We start from the raw sequence: 18,579 nt of genomic DNA, 5'->3' as shown, positions 1-18,579 counted from the left end.
CAACATCACCAAGCCTTCTAAGCCTTGGTCTCTATAAAACAAAACCATTGTCAGGGGGAGCTGAAATTGCCTTGGAAAAGATCCCCTCTACCCCCACTAGATGAGGAGGACTCTCTGCAAAGCACAGCCAGTGATCACTATGAGTGTTTTCACACTGACCTTACTCGGGAGCGACGTTCCTCTTCACCGTGCAGCGTCTGCGCGGATTTTGCACTAATTGCTCCGCAGAACCCGGAAGAGCCGCAAAGTCCCGCGGCTTTTGCGTCGCAAATGTAAACTGGCCAAAAAACATTTTACATTTGCGACGCAAAAGCCGCGGGACTTTGCGGCTCTTCCGGGTTCTGCGGAGCAATTAGTGCGAAATCCGCACAGACGCTGCGCGGTGAAGAGGGACGTCGGTCCCGAGTAAGGTCAGTGCGAAAACGCCCTACCCAGAAATTCAGTTTCCACCCAACTCAGTCACCACACACCTCCATCCAGCCTAGTGTGGCAACCACCACCACATAACTTTTCTTTTTGTTCGACATCTTTATCAATGATTTGAATGAAGGAATAGAGGGAATGCTTATTAAAGTTTCAGGTGACGTTAAATTGGGAGGGGTCGCAAATATGGTAGAAGACAGAGACAGCATACAGGATGATCTTAGGCTGGAAAGCTGGGCTAAAACAAATAAAAGGGATTTTAACAGGGATGAAGTTAAAGCTCTGTAGCAAAAATCCAATGCATCATTATAGGATGGAGGAGATGGCAGCAATATGCACGAAAAGGATCTAGGCGGCTTAGGGGACCATACACTGAACATGAGTCAACAGTGTGATGCGGTGGCTAAAAGGGCAAATGCAGAAGTATAGTGTCCAGATTATAAGAAGTGATTGTATCGCTTTACTCAGCTCTTTACTCTGCTCTGGTTAGACCTCACCTAAAGCACATTCAATTTGTAGGCTGTATCAACAGAAGTATAATGTCCAGATCACGTGAAGTGATGGTATCACTTTACTCTGCTCTGGTAAGACCTCACCTGAAGTATTGCTGGAAGGGGTCCAGAGGAGGGCGACGAAGATGGTGAGGGGTCTGGAGACCAAGTCCTATGAGGAAAGGTTGAAGGAGCTGGGGATGTTTAGCCTGGAGAGGAAATGCCAGAGAAGAAGAAGAAGAAGAAGAAGAAGAAGAAGAAGAAGAAGAAGAAGAAGAAGAAGAAGAAGAAGAAGAAGAAGAAGAAGAAGAAGAAGAAGAAGAAGAAGAAGAAGAGAAGAAGAAGAAGAAGAAGAGAAGAAGAAGAAGAAGAAGAAGAAGAAGAAGAAGAAGAAGAAGAAGAGAAGAAGAAGAAGAAGAGGAGGAGGAGGAGGAGGAGGAGGAGATTGGATTTATAACTCACCCTTCACTGCCCAAAGGAGTCTTGGAGCAGTTTACAATCTCCTTTCCCTTCCCCTCCCCACAACAGACACCCTGTGAGGTAGGTTGGGCTGAGAGAGCTCTGACAGAAACTGCTCAGCTGCAAGTGGAGGAGTGGGAAATCAAACCTGGCTCTCCCAGATAAGAGTTTGCGTGCTTAACCACTACACCAAACTGGCTCTCAGGTGCTTGAAGGGCCTGTCCTATAGAGGATGTATGGAGTTGTTTTCTGTTTCCCCAGAAGGTCGGACCAGAACCAATGGGTTGAAATTAAAATAGAAAAGTTTTTTGACTAACATTAGGAAGAGCTTCCTGACGGAGCTGTTCCTCGGTGGGACAAGCTTCCGAGGGAGGTGGTGGGCTTCTTTGGAGGGTTTTAAGCAGAGGCTCAATGGCCACCTGACAGCTATGCTGATTCTGTGAACTTAGGCAGACCAGGAGAAGGAGGGCACGAAAAGCCTGCATCAGTGCTTATAACCGCTTTGGGGTCAGGCAACTATTTTTCTCCAGGCCAGTTTGGCCAGGATCCTAGAGGGTTTTTCTGCATCTTCTGGGCATGGAGCAGAGGTCCCTGGTATGTGCTGGGGCGGGGGGGGGGAGGTATTTGTGAATGTCCTGCATTGTGCAGGGGGTTGGACTAGATGATCCTGGAGATCCCGTCCAACTCGTGATATGATTCTAAAACTGGTCCCAACCCAATTGCAGCTCTGTGCCAATGATCACACAGCCCAGCCAGACTGTTCAAGGCAGGGAAGAAGGGAAGCTAAAAACAGGGGGACAGACAGAGCAGTTGGCTGGTGTGTGGGAAGGAGAGAAGGAAGCAGGAAAAGGGGAGAGGCTATGGGGGCTGCTGGGGAAGGGAAATAGTGAGAGAGAAGATGCGTGCTTGTGTGTGTGTGTGTGTGATATGCCCCTCAAAAGTCCTTGCCAATGCTTCACTTGCTAGTATACTAAAACCAAATCTATTGGCAGTACCAAAGAGATCTATTTCCAACAAGAACAAGAACCCTCTAGAGAATCTAAAACGGAGAGCACTAAAACCATCAGCAGCAGAGAATAAAACATAAGCTTTCAGTGCACCAGCGGAGCACGTTCCAAGCTCTTGCAGGCCTCTAGAGAGATGGAGCCGGCCTTTGCCAGGCACTTGAAACTCAGACATTTATAGACTCGCAGCGCTGGGAGGGACCTCTCCTCCCCCCCTTTTGCTGCTTCGGAATCGTAGAAGTGTGACCCACTGGCCTCTTAGCCCTTTCCAAACAGGGCTCACTTGCTAGGAGGAGCTGGGCTGCCGCTCTGTTGGGAACGGCAGCTTTGCAACACTTCCGTAATTATAGAGTCAACTTTGTTTTTTGTTAGTCAACAGGAAGCCACATGTGTCCACTGTAGCCTATCTGTTAGCTAAAGAACAAAATAGGAGTCAATTGCACCTTTAAGACCAACGTAGTTTTGTTTAAAGAGAAAGCCCACAAAAGTCTGTGGAGGTCTTAGTTAAATGACCTGCAATTAGGTGTTGTGATTGGAAATCAATGCATTGGCTATTCTGCATTTATGGTTCCCTCTACCGTCTGCTCCTTGGGAGGACAGCTATGGCGAACCTGGGCAGTATAATAAAAAGTAGAGACATCACCCTGCCAACAAAAGTCCGTATAGTCAAAGCGATGGGATTCCAGTAGTAATGTATGGCTGTGAGAGCTGACCATAAGGAAGGCCGAGTGAGCGCAGAAGAATAGATGCTTCGAGCTGTGGTGCTGGAGAAGACTCTTGGACTGCAAGAAGATCCAATCAGTCCGGTCCTAAGGGAAATCAACCCAGACTGTTCCCTGGAAGGTCAGATGCTGAAGCTGAAGCTTATGAACTATGAAGCTGCCTTATACTGAATCAGACCCTCGGTCAATCAAAGTCAGTATTGTCTACTCAGACTGGCAGCAGCTCTCCAGGGTCTCAAGCTGGGTTTTTTCACGCCGATTTTACCTGGACCCTTTTTTAGCAAAGATGCCAGGGATTGAACCTGGGAGGAAGAAGGTAAAGGAGATTGTAAGCCACTCTGAGACTCTTTGGAGTGGAGGGCGGGATATAAATCCAATATCTTCTTCTTCACCTTCTGCTTCCAAGCAGATGCTCTCCCACTGAGCCACCCAATGAGAAGGGAGCACTCCCTGGAGAAGATCCTGATGCTGAAAAGACAGAAGGCAAAAGAAGAAGGGAATGGCAAAAGATGAGATGGCTGGACAGTGTTACTGATGTAACAAACACGAATTTGAGCAGACTTCGGAGGATGGTGGAAGACAGGAGGGCCTGGCGGGACTTGGTCCAGGGGGTTGCAAAGAGTCGGACTCGACTGTGCGGCTGAACAACATCAACAAACTGCCCTTTGTCTAAGTTTGGAGAAGAGCAGCCATTCCTAGGTTTGTTCTGTAACCGCAAAGATGTAGGAAGTGAGTGTCTGTTGTTTTTCTTCCAGTTTACCCCACCCCCCCTTGTAGTTTTAAGTAAAACAATCCTATGCTTGTAAACACACACAAACGTTCCCTGCATCTTCTTTGCTGCCCTGCTAATTTCTAACTCTGTTAAATAATATTTTTCTCTAAGAATATCCAACAGTCTCCAGCCTGGAATCCCGGACATTATGAGGCTCACAGCAGCTACGAAGTGGGTACAGGAACGGGGTTCTGCTCATACTCAAAGGCATGGTCTTCTTTATAATTGCACATGGTGTCTCTCAAGAAAGGCTACTGGCAACTCCACTGGGCAACCTCTGCCCATTGACATTTCCTGACCAACAAACCATGGTCTTGCAGTCCTTTCACCCAAAGGTGGACACTCAGCAGGAGGAAGGAAAACAGAGAGAGGCAGGAAGGGTGGAGGCAAAAGCTGCCTTGGGGAAAGAGGGGGGAGACCTCCAGCCAACTCTTGTGGCGGGTGGCACAGGAGCACCTAGAAGAGCCCCATTTGTGGCACTGTCATCAGCTGCTGCTCTCAATGGTCTAAGGGAGAAGGTATTTCTCATCTCCTTGACCTGATCCTTTGAACCTGGACCTTCTGCATGCCAAGCAGATGCTCTACCGTATTCTAGCCAGGGGTGGCCAAACTTGCTTAATGTAAGAGCCACATAAAATACATGTCAGTTGGTTGAGAGCCACAAGACATGAATATTAGATGTTTGAGAGCAGGAAGGAAGGAAGGAAGGAAGGAAGGAAGGAGGAAGGAGGGAGGGAGGAGAGAAGGAAGGAAAGAAGAGGGTGGGAGGGAGGGAAGAAGGAGAGAAGGGAGGAAGGGAAGGAAGGGAGGAAGGAAGGAAGGAAGGAAGGAAGGAAGGAAGGAAGAAGGAAGGAAGGAAGGAAGGAAGGAAGGAAGTGAAGGAAAATAGAAAGAAAGGAGAAAAAGAAGAAGACTGCAGATTTATACCACACCCTTCTCTCTGAATCAGAGTCTCAGAGTGGTCTACAATCTCCTATATCTTCTCCCCCCATGACAGACACCCTGTGAGGTAGGTGGGGCTGAGAGGGCTCTCCCAGGAGCTGCCCTTTCAAGGACAACTCCTGCGATAGCTACAGATAACCAAGCCATTCCAGCAGGTGCAAGTGGAGAGTGGGGGAATCAAACCCAGTTCTCCCAGATAAGAGAGCTCTGGCTGACCCAAGGCCATTCCAGCAGCTGCAAGTAGGAGGAGTGGGGAATCAAACCCGGTTCTCCCAGATAAGAGAGCTCTGGCTGACCCAAGGCCATTCCAGCAGCTGCAAGTGGAGGAGTGGGGAATCAAACCCAGTTCTCCAAATAAGAGTTCGCACAATCACTACACCAAACTGGAAAGGAGAGGAGAGGAGAGGAGAGGAGAGGATGAGGAGAGGGAGAGGAGAGGAGAGGAGAGGAGAGGAGAGGAGAGGAGAGGAGAGGAGAGAGAGGAAGGAGAGGAGAGGAGAGGAGAGGAGAGAGAGGAGAGGAGAGGAGAGGAGAGGAGAGGAGAGGAAAGGAAAGGAAAGGAAAGGAAAGGAAAGGAAAAGGAAAGGAAAGGAAAGGAAAGGAAAGGAAAGGAAAAGGAAAGGAAAGGAAAGGAAAGGAAAGGGGTGAGGGAGAGAGAGATTGAAAGGAAGCAACTGTATCTTTAAATGCATCCTCCAAGCCGCAGCCTGCTTGGCTTGGAGAAGTGATTTAAAGAGAGAAACGCCTTCTCCAAGCTAGCCGACGGGGTGGTGGCGACTTTCACAATATGTGTGAAAGAGCCACATCTGACTCCCAAGCCACAGTTTGGCCACCTCTAGCTTTTCCCTTTGTTTGGGAGGGGGCATCACTAAAACCATCCTGATTCAGAAGCTGCCCCATATTATCCCGAGACAACAATTCACATTTCCCAACAGGGTTGGAGCACCCTATGAGGAAAGGCTAAGGAGTCTGAGACTTTGCAGTTTAGAAAACTGGGGGTGGGGGAGAGGGAAAGAATCATAGAGTTGGAAGGGACCTCCAGGGTCATCTAGTCCAACCCTTGGCACAATGCAGGAAACTCACAAATACCTCCCCCTAAATTCACAGGATCTGCATTGCTGTCAGATCCAGCCTCTGTTAAAGAACCTCCAAGGAAGGAGAGCCCACCACCTCCCAAGGAGGAAGCCTGTTCCACTGAGGAACTGCTCTAACGGTCAGGAAGTTCTTCCTCATGTTGAGCCAAAAACTCTTCTGATATAATTTCAACACATTGGTTCTGGTGCTACCTTCTGGGGCCACAGAAAACAATTCCACCCCATAGTCTCTATGACAGCCTTTCAAGGACAAAGATGGTGATCCTATCACCTCTCAGCCTCCTCCTCTCCAGGCTAAACATTCCCAGCTCCTTCAACCTTTCCTCATAGCACTTGGTCTCCAGTCCAAGTCAGGTAATACAGTGCTGACTTGGCCGGGTGTGTTTCTGTTTTCCAAGTGTGACTCGTTATTTTCATGGAACCCACCAGAAGACTACGACAGGCAGTAGCCAGATGCCAGGGTCCTGCCAAGGGAGCCTTCGAGCACAGCAGACTCAGAGAGGGCCTCCAGACGGCCTGGTGAGCGAGGCTGCCCGCTTGGAGACACTGCAGAAGGCAGAACCCCGACCTCTGGCATCAGCCGCCCCTGCCTTTCCCCTCCTCCCCTGCAGCTAATTGCCTTCATTGTCTCCACTCCTGCCAGCCTCTAAATGGTCTTTAATGTTCACAGTTTATTTGGAAACTTTCTGTCGCTCAGATCTCCTCTTTGCACAGGAACGGAAAACAAGGCAGCCCTCTACAAATTAGAGCCAATTAGTGCCAAGTGCCACACTCCATGAAAGGAGGAGGGGGGGAGGGCAGGCAGTGGAATGGAAGTCCCAGAAGCTCCGTCATCAACCAACCCGCCTTCCTCTCTCCTTGAGAGCTATTATGCCTGGGAACACCAGTTAATGAGGTGTATGGGAGGGGCCCCTTGATGCCTGGAGGCTGCAGGATCTTGGGCTGCCAATGAAGCACCATCCCCCCCCCACCCCCCCCCCCCACACACACTGCAAAGGGTTCAAGGCAGAGTCAACTGAAGCGAGGGAATTTTGGGGGGTGGGGGTGGGAAAGCCACTTTGGTCTCCCACTGGCTCGGTGGTCCTCTCCCCAGCACTCCCCTACACCTCCCCAGCACGCCCCCCTACCCCTCCTTGATCCGACACAAACTTCTTCTGCTCACCAGAGCCAGTTTGGTATAGTGGTGAAATGCATGGACTCTTATTTGGGAGAACCGAGTTTGATTCCCCACTCCACCGCTTGCAGCTGCTAGAAAGGTCTTGGGTCAGCCAGAGCTCTTATCTGGGAGAACCGGGTTTGATTCCCCGCTCCTCCACTTGCAGCTGCTGGAATGGCCTTGGGTCAGCCATAACTCTCTTATCTGGGAGAACTGGGTTTGATTCCCCGCTCCTCCACTTGCAGCTGCTGGAATGGCCTTGGGTCAGCCATAGCTCTCTTATCTGGGAGAACCGGGTTTGATTCCCCACTCCTCCACGTGCAACTGCTAGAAAAGCCTTGGGTCAGCCAGAGCTCTCTTATCTGGGAGAATCGGGTTTGATTCCCCCCTCCTCCACTTGTAGCTGCTGGAATCGCCTTGGGTCAGCCAGAGCTCTCTTATCTGGGAGAACCGGGTTTGATTCCCCACTCCTCCACTTGCAGCTGCTGGAATGGCCTTGGGTCAGCCAGAGCTCTCTTATATCGGAGAACCGGGATTGATTCCCCACTCCTTCACTTGCACATGCTAGCATGGCCTTGGGTCAGCCAGAGCTCTCTTATCTGGGAGAGCTGGGTTTGATTCCCCACTCCTCCACTTGCAGCTGCTGGAATGGCTTTGGGTCAGCAATAGCTATTATCTGGGAGAACCGGATTTGATTCTCCACTCCTCCACTTGCAGCTGCTGGAATTGCCTTGGGTCAGCCAGAGCTCTCTTATCTGGGAGAACCGGGTTTGATTCCCCACTCCTCCACTTGCAACTGCTGGAATGGCCTTGGGTCAGCCAGAGCTCTCTTACCTGAGAGAACTGGGTTTGATTCCCCACTCCTCGATGTGCAGCTGCTGGAATGGCCTTGGGTCAGCCACGGCTCTTTTATCTGGGAGAACCGGATTTGATTCCCCACTCCTCAATGTGCAGCTGCTGGAATGGCGCTGGGTCAGCCATGGCTCTCTTATCTGGGAGAACCGGGTTTGATTCCCCACTCCTCCACTTGCAGCTGCTGGAATGGCCTTGTCAGCCAGAGCTCTCTGATCTGGCAGAACCAAGTTTGATTCCCCCCCCCCCCTCCACTTGCAGCTGCTGGAATGGCCTTGTCAGCCAGAGCTCTCTGATCTGGGAGAACCAAGTTTGTTTCCCCACTCCTCCACTTGCACCTGCTGGAATGGCCTTGGGTCAGCCAGAGCTCTCTTATATCGGAGAACCGGGATTGATTCCCCACTCCTTCACTTGCACATGCTAGCATGGCCTTGGGTCAGCCAGAGCTCTCTTATCTGGGAGAACCAAGTTTGTTTCCCTCCTCCTCCACTTGCACCTGCTGGAATGGCCTTGGGTCAGCTAGAGCTCTCTTATCTGGGAGAACCGGGTTTGATTCCCCACTCCTCCACTTGCAGCTGCTGGAATGGCCTTGGGTCAGCCAGAGCTCTCTTATCTGGGAGAACCGGGTTTGATTCCCCACTCCTCCACTTGCACGTGCTAGCATGGCCTTGGGTCAGCCAGAGCTCTCTTATCTGGGAGAATGAAGTTTGTTTCCCCACTCCTTCACTTGCACCTGCTGGAATGGCCTTGGGTCAGCCAGAGCTCTCGCAGGAGTTGTCCTTGAAAGGGCAACTTCTGGGAGAGCTTTCTCAGCCCCACCCACCTCACAGGGTGTCTGTTGTGGGGAAAGAAGATAAAGGAGATTGTGAGCCACCCAGAGAGACTGATTCAGAGAGAAGGGCGGGGTGTAAAACAAGGGTCGTCTTCTTCTCAGCCTTCCCTGGGCCCTTCTCTCTCTTCCTCCAAATCTGGACCCCTCCCCTGCCCACACCCTCCAGCTCCAGCTCAGCGTCCCTCTTGCCCCTCGTGCCTGGAACTGCTGATGCCAGCAGAGGTGTAAAATCCATTTATTTTATAGCCTCAGGAACGCACAGTGCAGAGCAGCAGTGTTTCACACTCACAGCCTGTTGCCTAAAAACTCCCAGGTTCTACACAACACACGCCCTACTTGCTTTGGCACCACAAGGACTCTTCCTTAGGGAGCCAAGTGCAGCCTCCTCTCCTGGAGGCCTGGCTGCTCCTCTGGGGCCGTCTGCTGGGCTCTGGCACTGGAAGGGCTGGTCATTGGAAGGTGGGCATGCCTCTCTGGCTCTCCCCCCCATTGCAACTGCCTCCAGGCCCACCAGTGCCCTCCCACCTGGACTCCTGCTGTACCTAACCACCAACCCACCCACCGGGACATGTGTGAAACCTGAAAGCAGCACTGCATTTTCAGTTCAGATTTCCCAGCACGGAATAGCAGATTTTCCCACGGAAACCCATCTGCCTACTAGCTTTCCAGACTGTTCCCTCTACATCTACCACTCCCCATTTTCATCAGCTGCTAAGTTCAGTTAAGAGGTTCGCACAAACACACACAGCTCTCTCGCAGTCTTGCTGCATCAAGGGGGTTGCATTTTTAAGACTGCACCATTTTGTTAGTGTTGCACATTGGTGTTTTGCTTTGCAAGAAGAGAAAGCTTAGGAGAAGAAGAAGAAGAAGAAGAAGAAGAAGAAGAAGAAGAAGAAGAAGAAGAAGAAGAAGAAGAAGAAGAAGAAGAAGAAGAAGAAGAAGAAGAAGAAGAAGAAGAAGAAGAAGAAGAAGAAGATGATGATGATGATTTTGGATTTATATCCCGCCCTCCACTCCGAAGAGTCTCAGAGCGGCTCACAATCTCCTCTACCTTCCTCCCCCACAACAGACACCCTGTGAGGTGGGTGGGGCTGGAGAGGGCTCTCACAGCAGCTGCCCTTTCAAAGACAACCTCTGCCAGAGCTATGGCTGACCCAAGGCCATTCCAGCAAGTGCAAGTGGAGGAGTGGGGAATCAAACCCGGTTCTCCCAGATAAGAGTCCGCACACTTAGCCACTACACCAAACCGGAAAAGAAGAAGAAGAAGAAGACTCTGCAGCTTAAAGAGAACATTGCCTGTGACATCTGCCCATGTTGCCTGTGGGGGAGGGGGCGGTGTGTGCTCTCTGAGCCCTCCAAGTATTTATGCCGCCTTCCAGAGGTGCGGCTGGAGGCATTCCCTGTCCCCCCCCCACAGTTCATGTAAATGGATATGCCATAAAAAAGTAAGCATAAAGGAAGTCCTTCTTCACCCAAAGGGTGATTAACATGTGGAATCCACTGCCACAGGAGGTGGTGGCGGCTACAATCATAGCCAGCTTCAAGAGGGGATTGGATAAACATTTGGAGCTATGAGCCATAGGGTATAGATGGAACCCTCTGTCTGGGGCAGTGATGCTCTGTATTCTTGGTGCTTTGGGGGGGCACAGTGGGAGGGCTTCTAGTGTCCTGGCCCCACTGGTGGACCTCCTGATGGTACTTGGTTTTTTTGGCTACTGTGTGACACAGAGTGTTGGACTGGGTGGGCCATTGGCCTGATCCAACATGGCTTCTCTTATGTTCTTATGTGACACAGAATGTTGGACTGGAGGGGCCACTGGCCTGATCCAACATGGCTTCTCTTGTGTTCTTATGTGACACAGAGTGTTGGACGGGTGGGGCCATTGGCCTGATCCAACACGGCTTATCTTGTGTTCTTATGTGATACAGAGTGTTGGACTGGATGGGCCATTGGCCTTATCCAACATGGCTTCTCTCTTTTGTTCTTATGTGACACAGAGTGTTGGACTGGAGGGGCCACTGGTCTGATCCAACAGGGCTTCTCTTATGTTCTTATGTGACACAGAGTGTTGGACTGGATGGGCCATTGGCCTGATCCAACAGGGCTTCTCTTATGTTCTTATGTGACACAGAGTGTTGGACTGGAGGGGCCACTGGCCTGATCCAACATGGCTTCTCTTAGGTTCTTCTGTGACACAGAGTGTTGGACTGGAGGGGCCACTGGCCTGATCTAACAGGGCTTCTCTTATGTTCTTATGTGACACAGAGTGTTGGACTGGAGGGGCCACTGGCCTGATCCAACATGGCTTCTTTTATGTTCTTATGTGACACAGAGTGTTGGACTGGAGGGGCCACTGGCCTGATCCAACATGGCTTCTCTTATGTTCTTATGTGACACAGAGTGTTGGACTGGAAGAGCCACTGGCCTGATCCAACATGGCTTCTCTTCTGTTCTTATGTGACACAGAGTGTTGGACTGGATGGGCCATTGGCCTGATACAACAGGGCTTCTCTTCTGTTCTTATGTGACACACAGAGTGTTGGACTGGAGGAACCACTGGCCTGGTCCAACTGGGCTTCTCTTATGTTCTTATGTTTAAGCAAGAGAACCATGTGGAAGGAACCAGGGGAGTCCAAGAGTCCCTCCAGATTGTCATTTCTGGCGCATTCCCTGCCGGCTGCAACCCCAGGGCCTGCAGGTAAAGAGGCCGGCAGCTGAAAGGGCTTGGTGGAAGGAAGGTAGAACTCTGCTCTGAGAAAAGAACAGAATTTGGATGCAGCCTGTTAGGAAGGAGGACTGTTTGGACAGGGGCTCTTGCAATGGTGGGACGGGGAGTTGCTCAGGTATCCGACATGGGATAACTGGCTGTAGAGCAGTTGGAGAAGATTGGGCCTGTTGATGGATCACAGCCGGTCTCGGAGCTGAGAGCATCCGGCTCCTTTGAGAGCTACAACAAAATTATGCTTCCCTCACATTGCGTGAGCTGATGAAGATATGCAAACACGATAACAATCTTTCCCCCTTTAAGTGCTTTTTTGTCTGGTTTGCCTCATCAAAGAGAGATAACATTAACCCAAATGTGTAGCTCTCGATGAGGCAGCTTCGGTATTAAAATGAACAAAACACAGAGAGAACATTATACCCTTTGGTCTGGCAGCAAAAGGAAGTAAAATAATGGCACGCACACACACACACACACACACAGAGTCCATGCTGAAACAGGAAACAGGAGACAGGAGAGCCAGTTTGGTGTAGTGGTTTAAGTGTGCGGACTCTTATCTGGGAGAACCGGGTTGATTCCCCACTCCTCCACTTGCACCTGCTGGAATGGCCTTGGGTCAGCCAGAGCTCTCACATGAGTTGTCCTTGAAAGGGCACCTTCTGGGAGAGCTCTCTCAGCCCCACCCACCTCACAGGGTGTCTGTTGTGGGGGAGGAAAGGAAAGGAGATTGTGAGCCGCTCTGAGACTCTTCGGAGTGGAGGGCGGGATATAAATCCAATATCTTCATCTACCTCACAGGGTGTCTGTTGTGGGGGAGGAAGGTAAAGGAGATTGTGAGCTGCTCTGAGACTCTTCGGAGTGGAGGGTGGGATATAAATCCAACATCTTCATCTACCTCACAGGGTGTCTGTTGTGGGGGAGGAAGGGAAAGGAGATTGTGAGCCGCTCTGAGACTCTTCGGAGTGGAGGGCGGGATATAAATCCAATATCTTCATCTACCTCACAGGGGTCTGTTGTGGGGGAGGAAGGTAAAGGAGATTGTGAACCGCTCTGAGACTCTTCGGAGTGTAATGTATGTAATGTAAAATGTAAATTTTTATTTATATCCCGCCCTCCCCCGCTAGAGCAGGCTCAGGGCGGCTTATAACATTTAAAATGAACAATACAATAATAAAACATTAAGAACACATTAGAATCAATCAGTGATTAAAACATTCCTAGACTAACAGTGGCGGTAAGCATTATTAATTTAGCAGTAAACATTGATACCATCATTAGTGAACCCCTGTTTGAAGAGGGCGGTCTTGCAGGCCCTGCGGAACTGATCTAAGTTCCGCAGGGCCCGCACCTCCTCTGGGAGCTGGTTCCAGAGTTGTGGGGCTGCGGCGGAAAAGGCCCGAGTGCGGGTGCTTTGCAGTTTTACTTCTTTTGGCCCAGGGATATTCAGTTTGTTTTTACCTACTGACCTCAGTGCTCTCTGGGGCTCATATGGGGAGAGACGGTCCCTCAGGTAGGTCGGTCCTTGGCCATATAGGGCTTTAAAGGTTATGACCAGCACTTTGTACCGGATCCGGTATACAATCGGCAGCCAGTGCAGTCCGCGCAGCCCAGGCCGTATATGCCTCCATCTTGGAAGACCAAGTAGCAGCCTGGCTGCCGCACTCTGCACTAGCTGTAGCTCCCGGGTCCGGTATAGAGGCAGCCCCATGTAGAGAGCGTTACAGTAGTCCAGTCTTGAGGTGACCGTCGCATGGATCACCATCGCTAGGTCCTGCCGCTCTAGGAAAGGGGCCAACTGCCTCGCCCGCCTCAGATGAAAGAATGCTGACTTGGCAGTGGCTGTTATCTGGGCCTCCATTGATAATGAAGGCTCCAGTAAAACACCCAGGCTCTTTACCCGTTGCGCCGTCTTCAGTGGCGCCCCGTCAAAGGCCGGGAGAGATATTTCCTTCCCCAGAGTGCCACGACCCACCTGGAGAACCTCTGTCTTCGCTGGATTCAACCTCAGCCAGCTCAGTCTGAGCCACGTTGCAACAGCCTGCAAAGCCCGGTCCAGGTTCCCCGGGGCGGAGGCGGGCCGGCCATCCATTAGTAGATAGAGCTGGGTGTCATCTGCATATTGATGGCAACCCAGCCCAAATCTCCGGGCAATCTGGGCGAGGGGGCGCATATAGATGTTGAATAACATTGTGGAGAGAACTGCTCCCTGGGGCACCCCACAGTCTAGTGTGCGCCTCTGGGATCGCTCACCCCCAATCGCCACCCTCTGTCCCCGACCCATGAGGAAGGAGGAAAGCCATTGTAAGGCCAGCCCCTCTACCCCTATGTCGGTGAGGCGGTGAATCAGCAGCTGGTGGTCGACTGTATCAAATGCAGCCGACAGGTCTAATAACATCAGTATTGCCGCACCGCCTTGATCCAGTTGCCGCTGGAGGTCATCCACCAAGGCGACCAGGACCGTCTCCGTCCCGTGGCCCGGCCGGAAGCCAGACTGGCACGGGTCTAAGACAGAAGCGTCATCTAGAAATCTCTGTAGCTGCAACGCCACTGCCCTCTTGATAATTTTACCTAAAAATGGTAAATTAGTGGAGGGCGGGATATAAATCCAATATCTTCATCTACCTCACAGGGTGTCTGTTGTGGGGGAGGAAGGTAAAGGAGATTGTGAGCCGCTCTGAGACTCTTCGGAGTGGAGGGCGGGATATAAATCGAATATCTCCATCCACCTCACAGGGTGTCTGTTGTGGGGGAGGAAGGGAAAGGAGATTGTGAACCGCTCTGAGACTCTTCGGAGTGGAGGGCGGGATATAAATCCAATCTCTTCATCTACCTCACAGGGTGTCTGTTGTGGGCGGGGGGAGAAGGTAAAGGAGATTGTGAGCCGCTCTGAGACTCTTCGGAGTGGAGGGCGGGATATAAATCCAACATCTTCATCTACCTCACAGGGTGTCTGATGTGGGGGAGGAAGGGAAAGGAGATTGTGAGCCGCTCTGAGACTCTTCGGAGTGGAGGGTGGGATATAAATCCAATATCTTCATCTACCTCACAGGGTGTCTGTTGTGGGCGGGGGGAGAAGGTAAAGGAGATTGTGAGCCGCTCTGAGACTCTTCGGAGTGGAGGGCGGGATATAAATTCAATATCTACTAATCTTCTATCTTCTTTATCAAGAAAACGATATAATTCAAGAAGATGCACCTCCTGCGCTACAACTTGGATTTTGGAAGGAATGGGTGTGAAATTTCAGACGTCAGGCAATTCACCCTATTGTCAATCATCGATTTTGCCGATTAATTACCGCTAAAAATTGCTTTGCTGGGTCTCTTCGGATGATCTAATGCAAAACAACACCCTGGAAACTTTCTTCAGTGCTCCATTGCCCCCAGCTTGCATCTTGCGACAATAACGCAAGCTCTATTACTCACTACGGCACCCAGAAGAGCAATGGATGGGCAGGCAGGAGAGGAAAGGGGCATTTCACTCGAGAAACCGCCGTCTCACCTAGATAAAAGTGCACCCAGAAGGGAAGATGTCTGGATCTCACTTCACAACCCAGCAGCAACAGTCTAGAAAGCTCCCCCCCCCCCCCCCCGCCCAGCACATGACACCTTCCACAACTCTTTGCTTTATTTCGCTCAATGGACAACTTTTTTGGAATGAAAGAAACCCTCCTTCTTCATATGGATATATCAAAAGGCAACAGTCAGACAGTTTAAGGTTAAGACCTTCTCTTTAGCAGGGACAGTGATGAGTGGTAAGAGACTGAAGTAGAGGGGGGAGTAAGTTTGGTGTAGTGGTTAAGTGTGCAGACTCTTATCTAGCAGAACCAGGTTTGATTCCCCACTCCTCCACTTGCAGCTGCTGGAATGCCCTTGGGTCAGCCAGAGCTCTCTTATCTGGGAGGACCGGGTTTGATTCCCCACTCCTGCACTTGCTGGAATGGCCTTGGGTCAGCCATAGCTCTCTTATCTGGGAGAACCGGGTTTGATTCCCCCACTCCTCCACTTGCAGCTGCTGAAATGTCCTTGGGTCAGCCAGAGCTCTCTTATCTTGGAGAACCGGGTTTGATTCCCCACTCCTCCACTTGCAGCTGCTGGAATGGCTTTTGGTCAGCCAGAGGTCTCTTATCTGGGAGAACCGGGTTTGATTCCCCACTCCTCCGCTTGCAGCTGCTGGAATGGCCTTGGGTCAGCCATAGCTCTGGCAAAGGTTGTCCTTGAAAGGGCAGCTTCTGGGAGAGCTCTCTCAGCCCCACCCACCTTGTAGGGGAGGAAGGTAAAGGAGATTGTAAACTGCTCTGGGACTCTAAGATTCAGAGTGAAGGAAAAGGAAAGGTCTCCTGTGCAAGCACCAGTTGTTTCCGATTCTGGGGTGACGTTGCTTTCACAACATTTTCATGGCAGACTTTTTATGGGGTGGTTTGCCCTTGCCTTCCCCAGTCATCTACGCTTTCCCCCCAGCAAGCTGGGGACTCCTTTGAACAACCTCAGAAGAATGAAAGGCTGAGTCAACCTCGGGCCGGCTACCTGAAACCAGCTTCCACCGGGATTGAACTCAGGTCGTGAGCAGAGAGTTCAGACTGCAGTATTGCAGCTTTACCACTCTGCACCACGGGGCTCTTCAGAGTGAAGGGCAGGGTATGAATCCAATATTTTCTTCTTCTTCAAGGGCCACCCACCCCATTCCCCATCAGCCCAGACAACCCACACTTCTGGGAGCCACAAGCCCAGAAGAGATGCTGATGAAGCACCAGCCTCTGATGACTAGAGCGAAGCCCAGAAAGGGCTTATGTGGGAAGGTTCCCCGGAAGCTCTCCTGGCAGACACATGACTCTTTCCCTTCTCTGAAGCTGGCAACGGCCAGGGCCACCCTACAAGAAAAAGCCACCCACTGATTCATCCGAAGAAGCCAGACGCACAGCCAAGCCCAGGTCATGCATTTGATAAAACTGCGGATTCCAACAGTGGATCAAAGCATCAGACTTAAGGAAATTGTTCAGGGTGGTGAGAACCAGAGAGGATTGTGAGGCACTCCAAAGGGATCTGTTGAGGCTGGGTGAGTGGGCGTCAACGTGGCAGATGCGGTTCAATGTGGCCAAGTGCAAAGTAATGCACACTGGGGCCAAGTATCCCAGCTACAAATACAAGTTGATGGGGTGTGAACTGGCAGAGACTGACCGAGAGAGAGATCTTGGGGTCATGGTAGATAACTCACTGAAAATGTCAAGACAGTGTGCGTTTGCAATAAAAAAGGCCAACGCCATGCTGGGAATTATTAGGAAGGGAATTGAAAACAAATCAGCCAGTATCATAATGCCCCTGTATAAATCGATGGTGCGGTCTCATTTGGAGTACTGTGTGCAGTTCTGGTCGCCGCACCTCAAAAAGGATATTATAGCATTGGAGAAAGTCCAGAAAAGGGCAACTAGAATGATTAAAGGCTGGTACACTTTCCCTATGAAGAAAGGTTGAAACGCTTAGGGCTCTTTAGCTTGGAGAAACGTCAACTGCGGGGTGACATGATAAAGGTTTACAAGATAATGTATGGGATGGAGAAAATAGAGAAAGAAGTACTTTTCTCACAATACAAGAACTCGTGGGCATTAGATGAAATTGCTGAGCAGACAGGTTAAAATGGATAAAAGGAAGTACTTCTTCACCCAAAGGGTGATTAACATGTGGAATTCACTGCCACAGGAGGTGGTGGCGGCCACAAGCATAGCCACCTTCAAGAGGGGATTAGATAAAAATATGGAGCAGAGGTCCATCAGTGGCTATTAGCCACAATGTTTGTGTGTGTGTGTGTGTGTAATTTTTTTTGGCCACTGTGTGACACAGAGTGTTGGACTGGATGAACCAATGGCCTGATCTAACATGGCTTCTCTTATCTTCTTATGTTCTTAATCACTTTCCCCCCTCCCAATGCATCAGCTCCCCAAACCCAAAAGGAAGTACTTTGTCACCCAAAGGGTGATTAACATGTGGAATTCACTGCCACAGGAGGTGGTGGCAGCTGCAAGCATAGCCAGCTTCAAGAGGGGACTGGATAAACATATGGAGCAGAGGTCCATCAGTGGCTATTAGCCACAGAGTATTGTTGGAACTCTCTGTCTGGGGCAGTGATGCTCTGTATTCTTGGTGCTCGGGGGGGGGGGGGCGGGGGCAACAGTGGGAGGGCTTCTAGTGTCCTGGCCTCACTGATGGACCTTCAGATGGCATCTTTTTTGGGGGGTGGGGCATTGTGTGACACAGAATGTTGGATGAGCCATTGGTCTGATCCAACATGGCTTCTCTTATGTTCTTATGTGACACAGAGTGTTGGACTGGATGGGCCATTGGCCTGATCCAACAGGGCTTCTTTTATGTTCTTATGTCTGGAGCAGTGATGCTCTGTATTCTTGGGGTGGGGGGGCGTAGTGTGAGGGCTTCTAGTGTCCTGGCCCTGCTGGTGGACCTCCTGATGGTACCTGTTTTATTTTTTTGGCCATTGTGACACAGAGTGTTTGACTGGATGGGCCATTGGCAGAGGTAGTTTTGCAGAAAAATAGGTGGTGGAGCTCATCCAGGGCTTGTTATGCAGCTGCACCTACTATTCAATGGACAAGGAGGTGGAACTCTCCGAAGGAGGAGGTGGAACTCTCAGAAAGGTTCAGGAGCTCCTGTGAGCTCCCACTGAATCTGAGGTCTGGCCATTGCTCTGATCCAACATGGCTTCTCATATATTCTTATGTTCTTACTGCAAATCTCAGTAGCCAGTTCTGGAATTCAGTTCTCTCTGGATGGGAGCAGAAGTCAGACATTCTCAGGCAGGGCCACTCCACACAGCCAGGCCACTCCCTTGCAGCCCCTTCTGGGAAATCAGGAAGGGGGGGGGCTGCCAGGGAAGGCTCCCATCGACAGAGCCTAGAAATGGGTGAAGTGGAAGCAGGGCTGTGAGTGTTCCTTCCAGGAGCAAAGGCAGTTCTGCCACAGGATGGATCAGGATATTGCTGGGGGGACACAATCCACTGAGGAGCTCTGCTACACAAGCTCCCCCCCCCCACACACACACGTAAATATGATCCAGGCAAACAGGACAAGGCTGCCTTCCCCATTTCAGTGAGGCTTGTGCAG

At 50.8% G+C, this 18,579-nt stretch overlaps 1 protein-coding gene across 1 annotated transcript in view; it reads right to left on the bottom strand.

Moving 5' to 3' along the window:
* SHANK3 (SH3 and multiple ankyrin repeat domains 3) overlaps nt 1–18,579 on the bottom strand; it is a 613,814-nt gene that overhangs the window by 300,831 nt on the left and 294,404 nt on the right. The window contains 2 exon segments of the mRNA XM_060246058.1: nt 2,661–2,673; nt 8,830–8,875. Of these exon segments, the coding sequence (XP_060102041.1) occupies nt 2,661–2,673; nt 8,830–8,875 (59 nt within the window).

Source organism: Heteronotia binoei, chromosome 8 (genome assembly GCF_032191835.1).
Source record: "Heteronotia binoei isolate CCM8104 ecotype False Entrance Well chromosome 8, APGP_CSIRO_Hbin_v1, whole genome shotgun sequence".
Taxonomy (NCBI): domain Eukaryota; kingdom Metazoa; phylum Chordata; class Lepidosauria; order Squamata; family Gekkonidae; genus Heteronotia; species Heteronotia binoei.
This window is presented reverse-complemented; position numbering and strand designations above follow the sequence as displayed.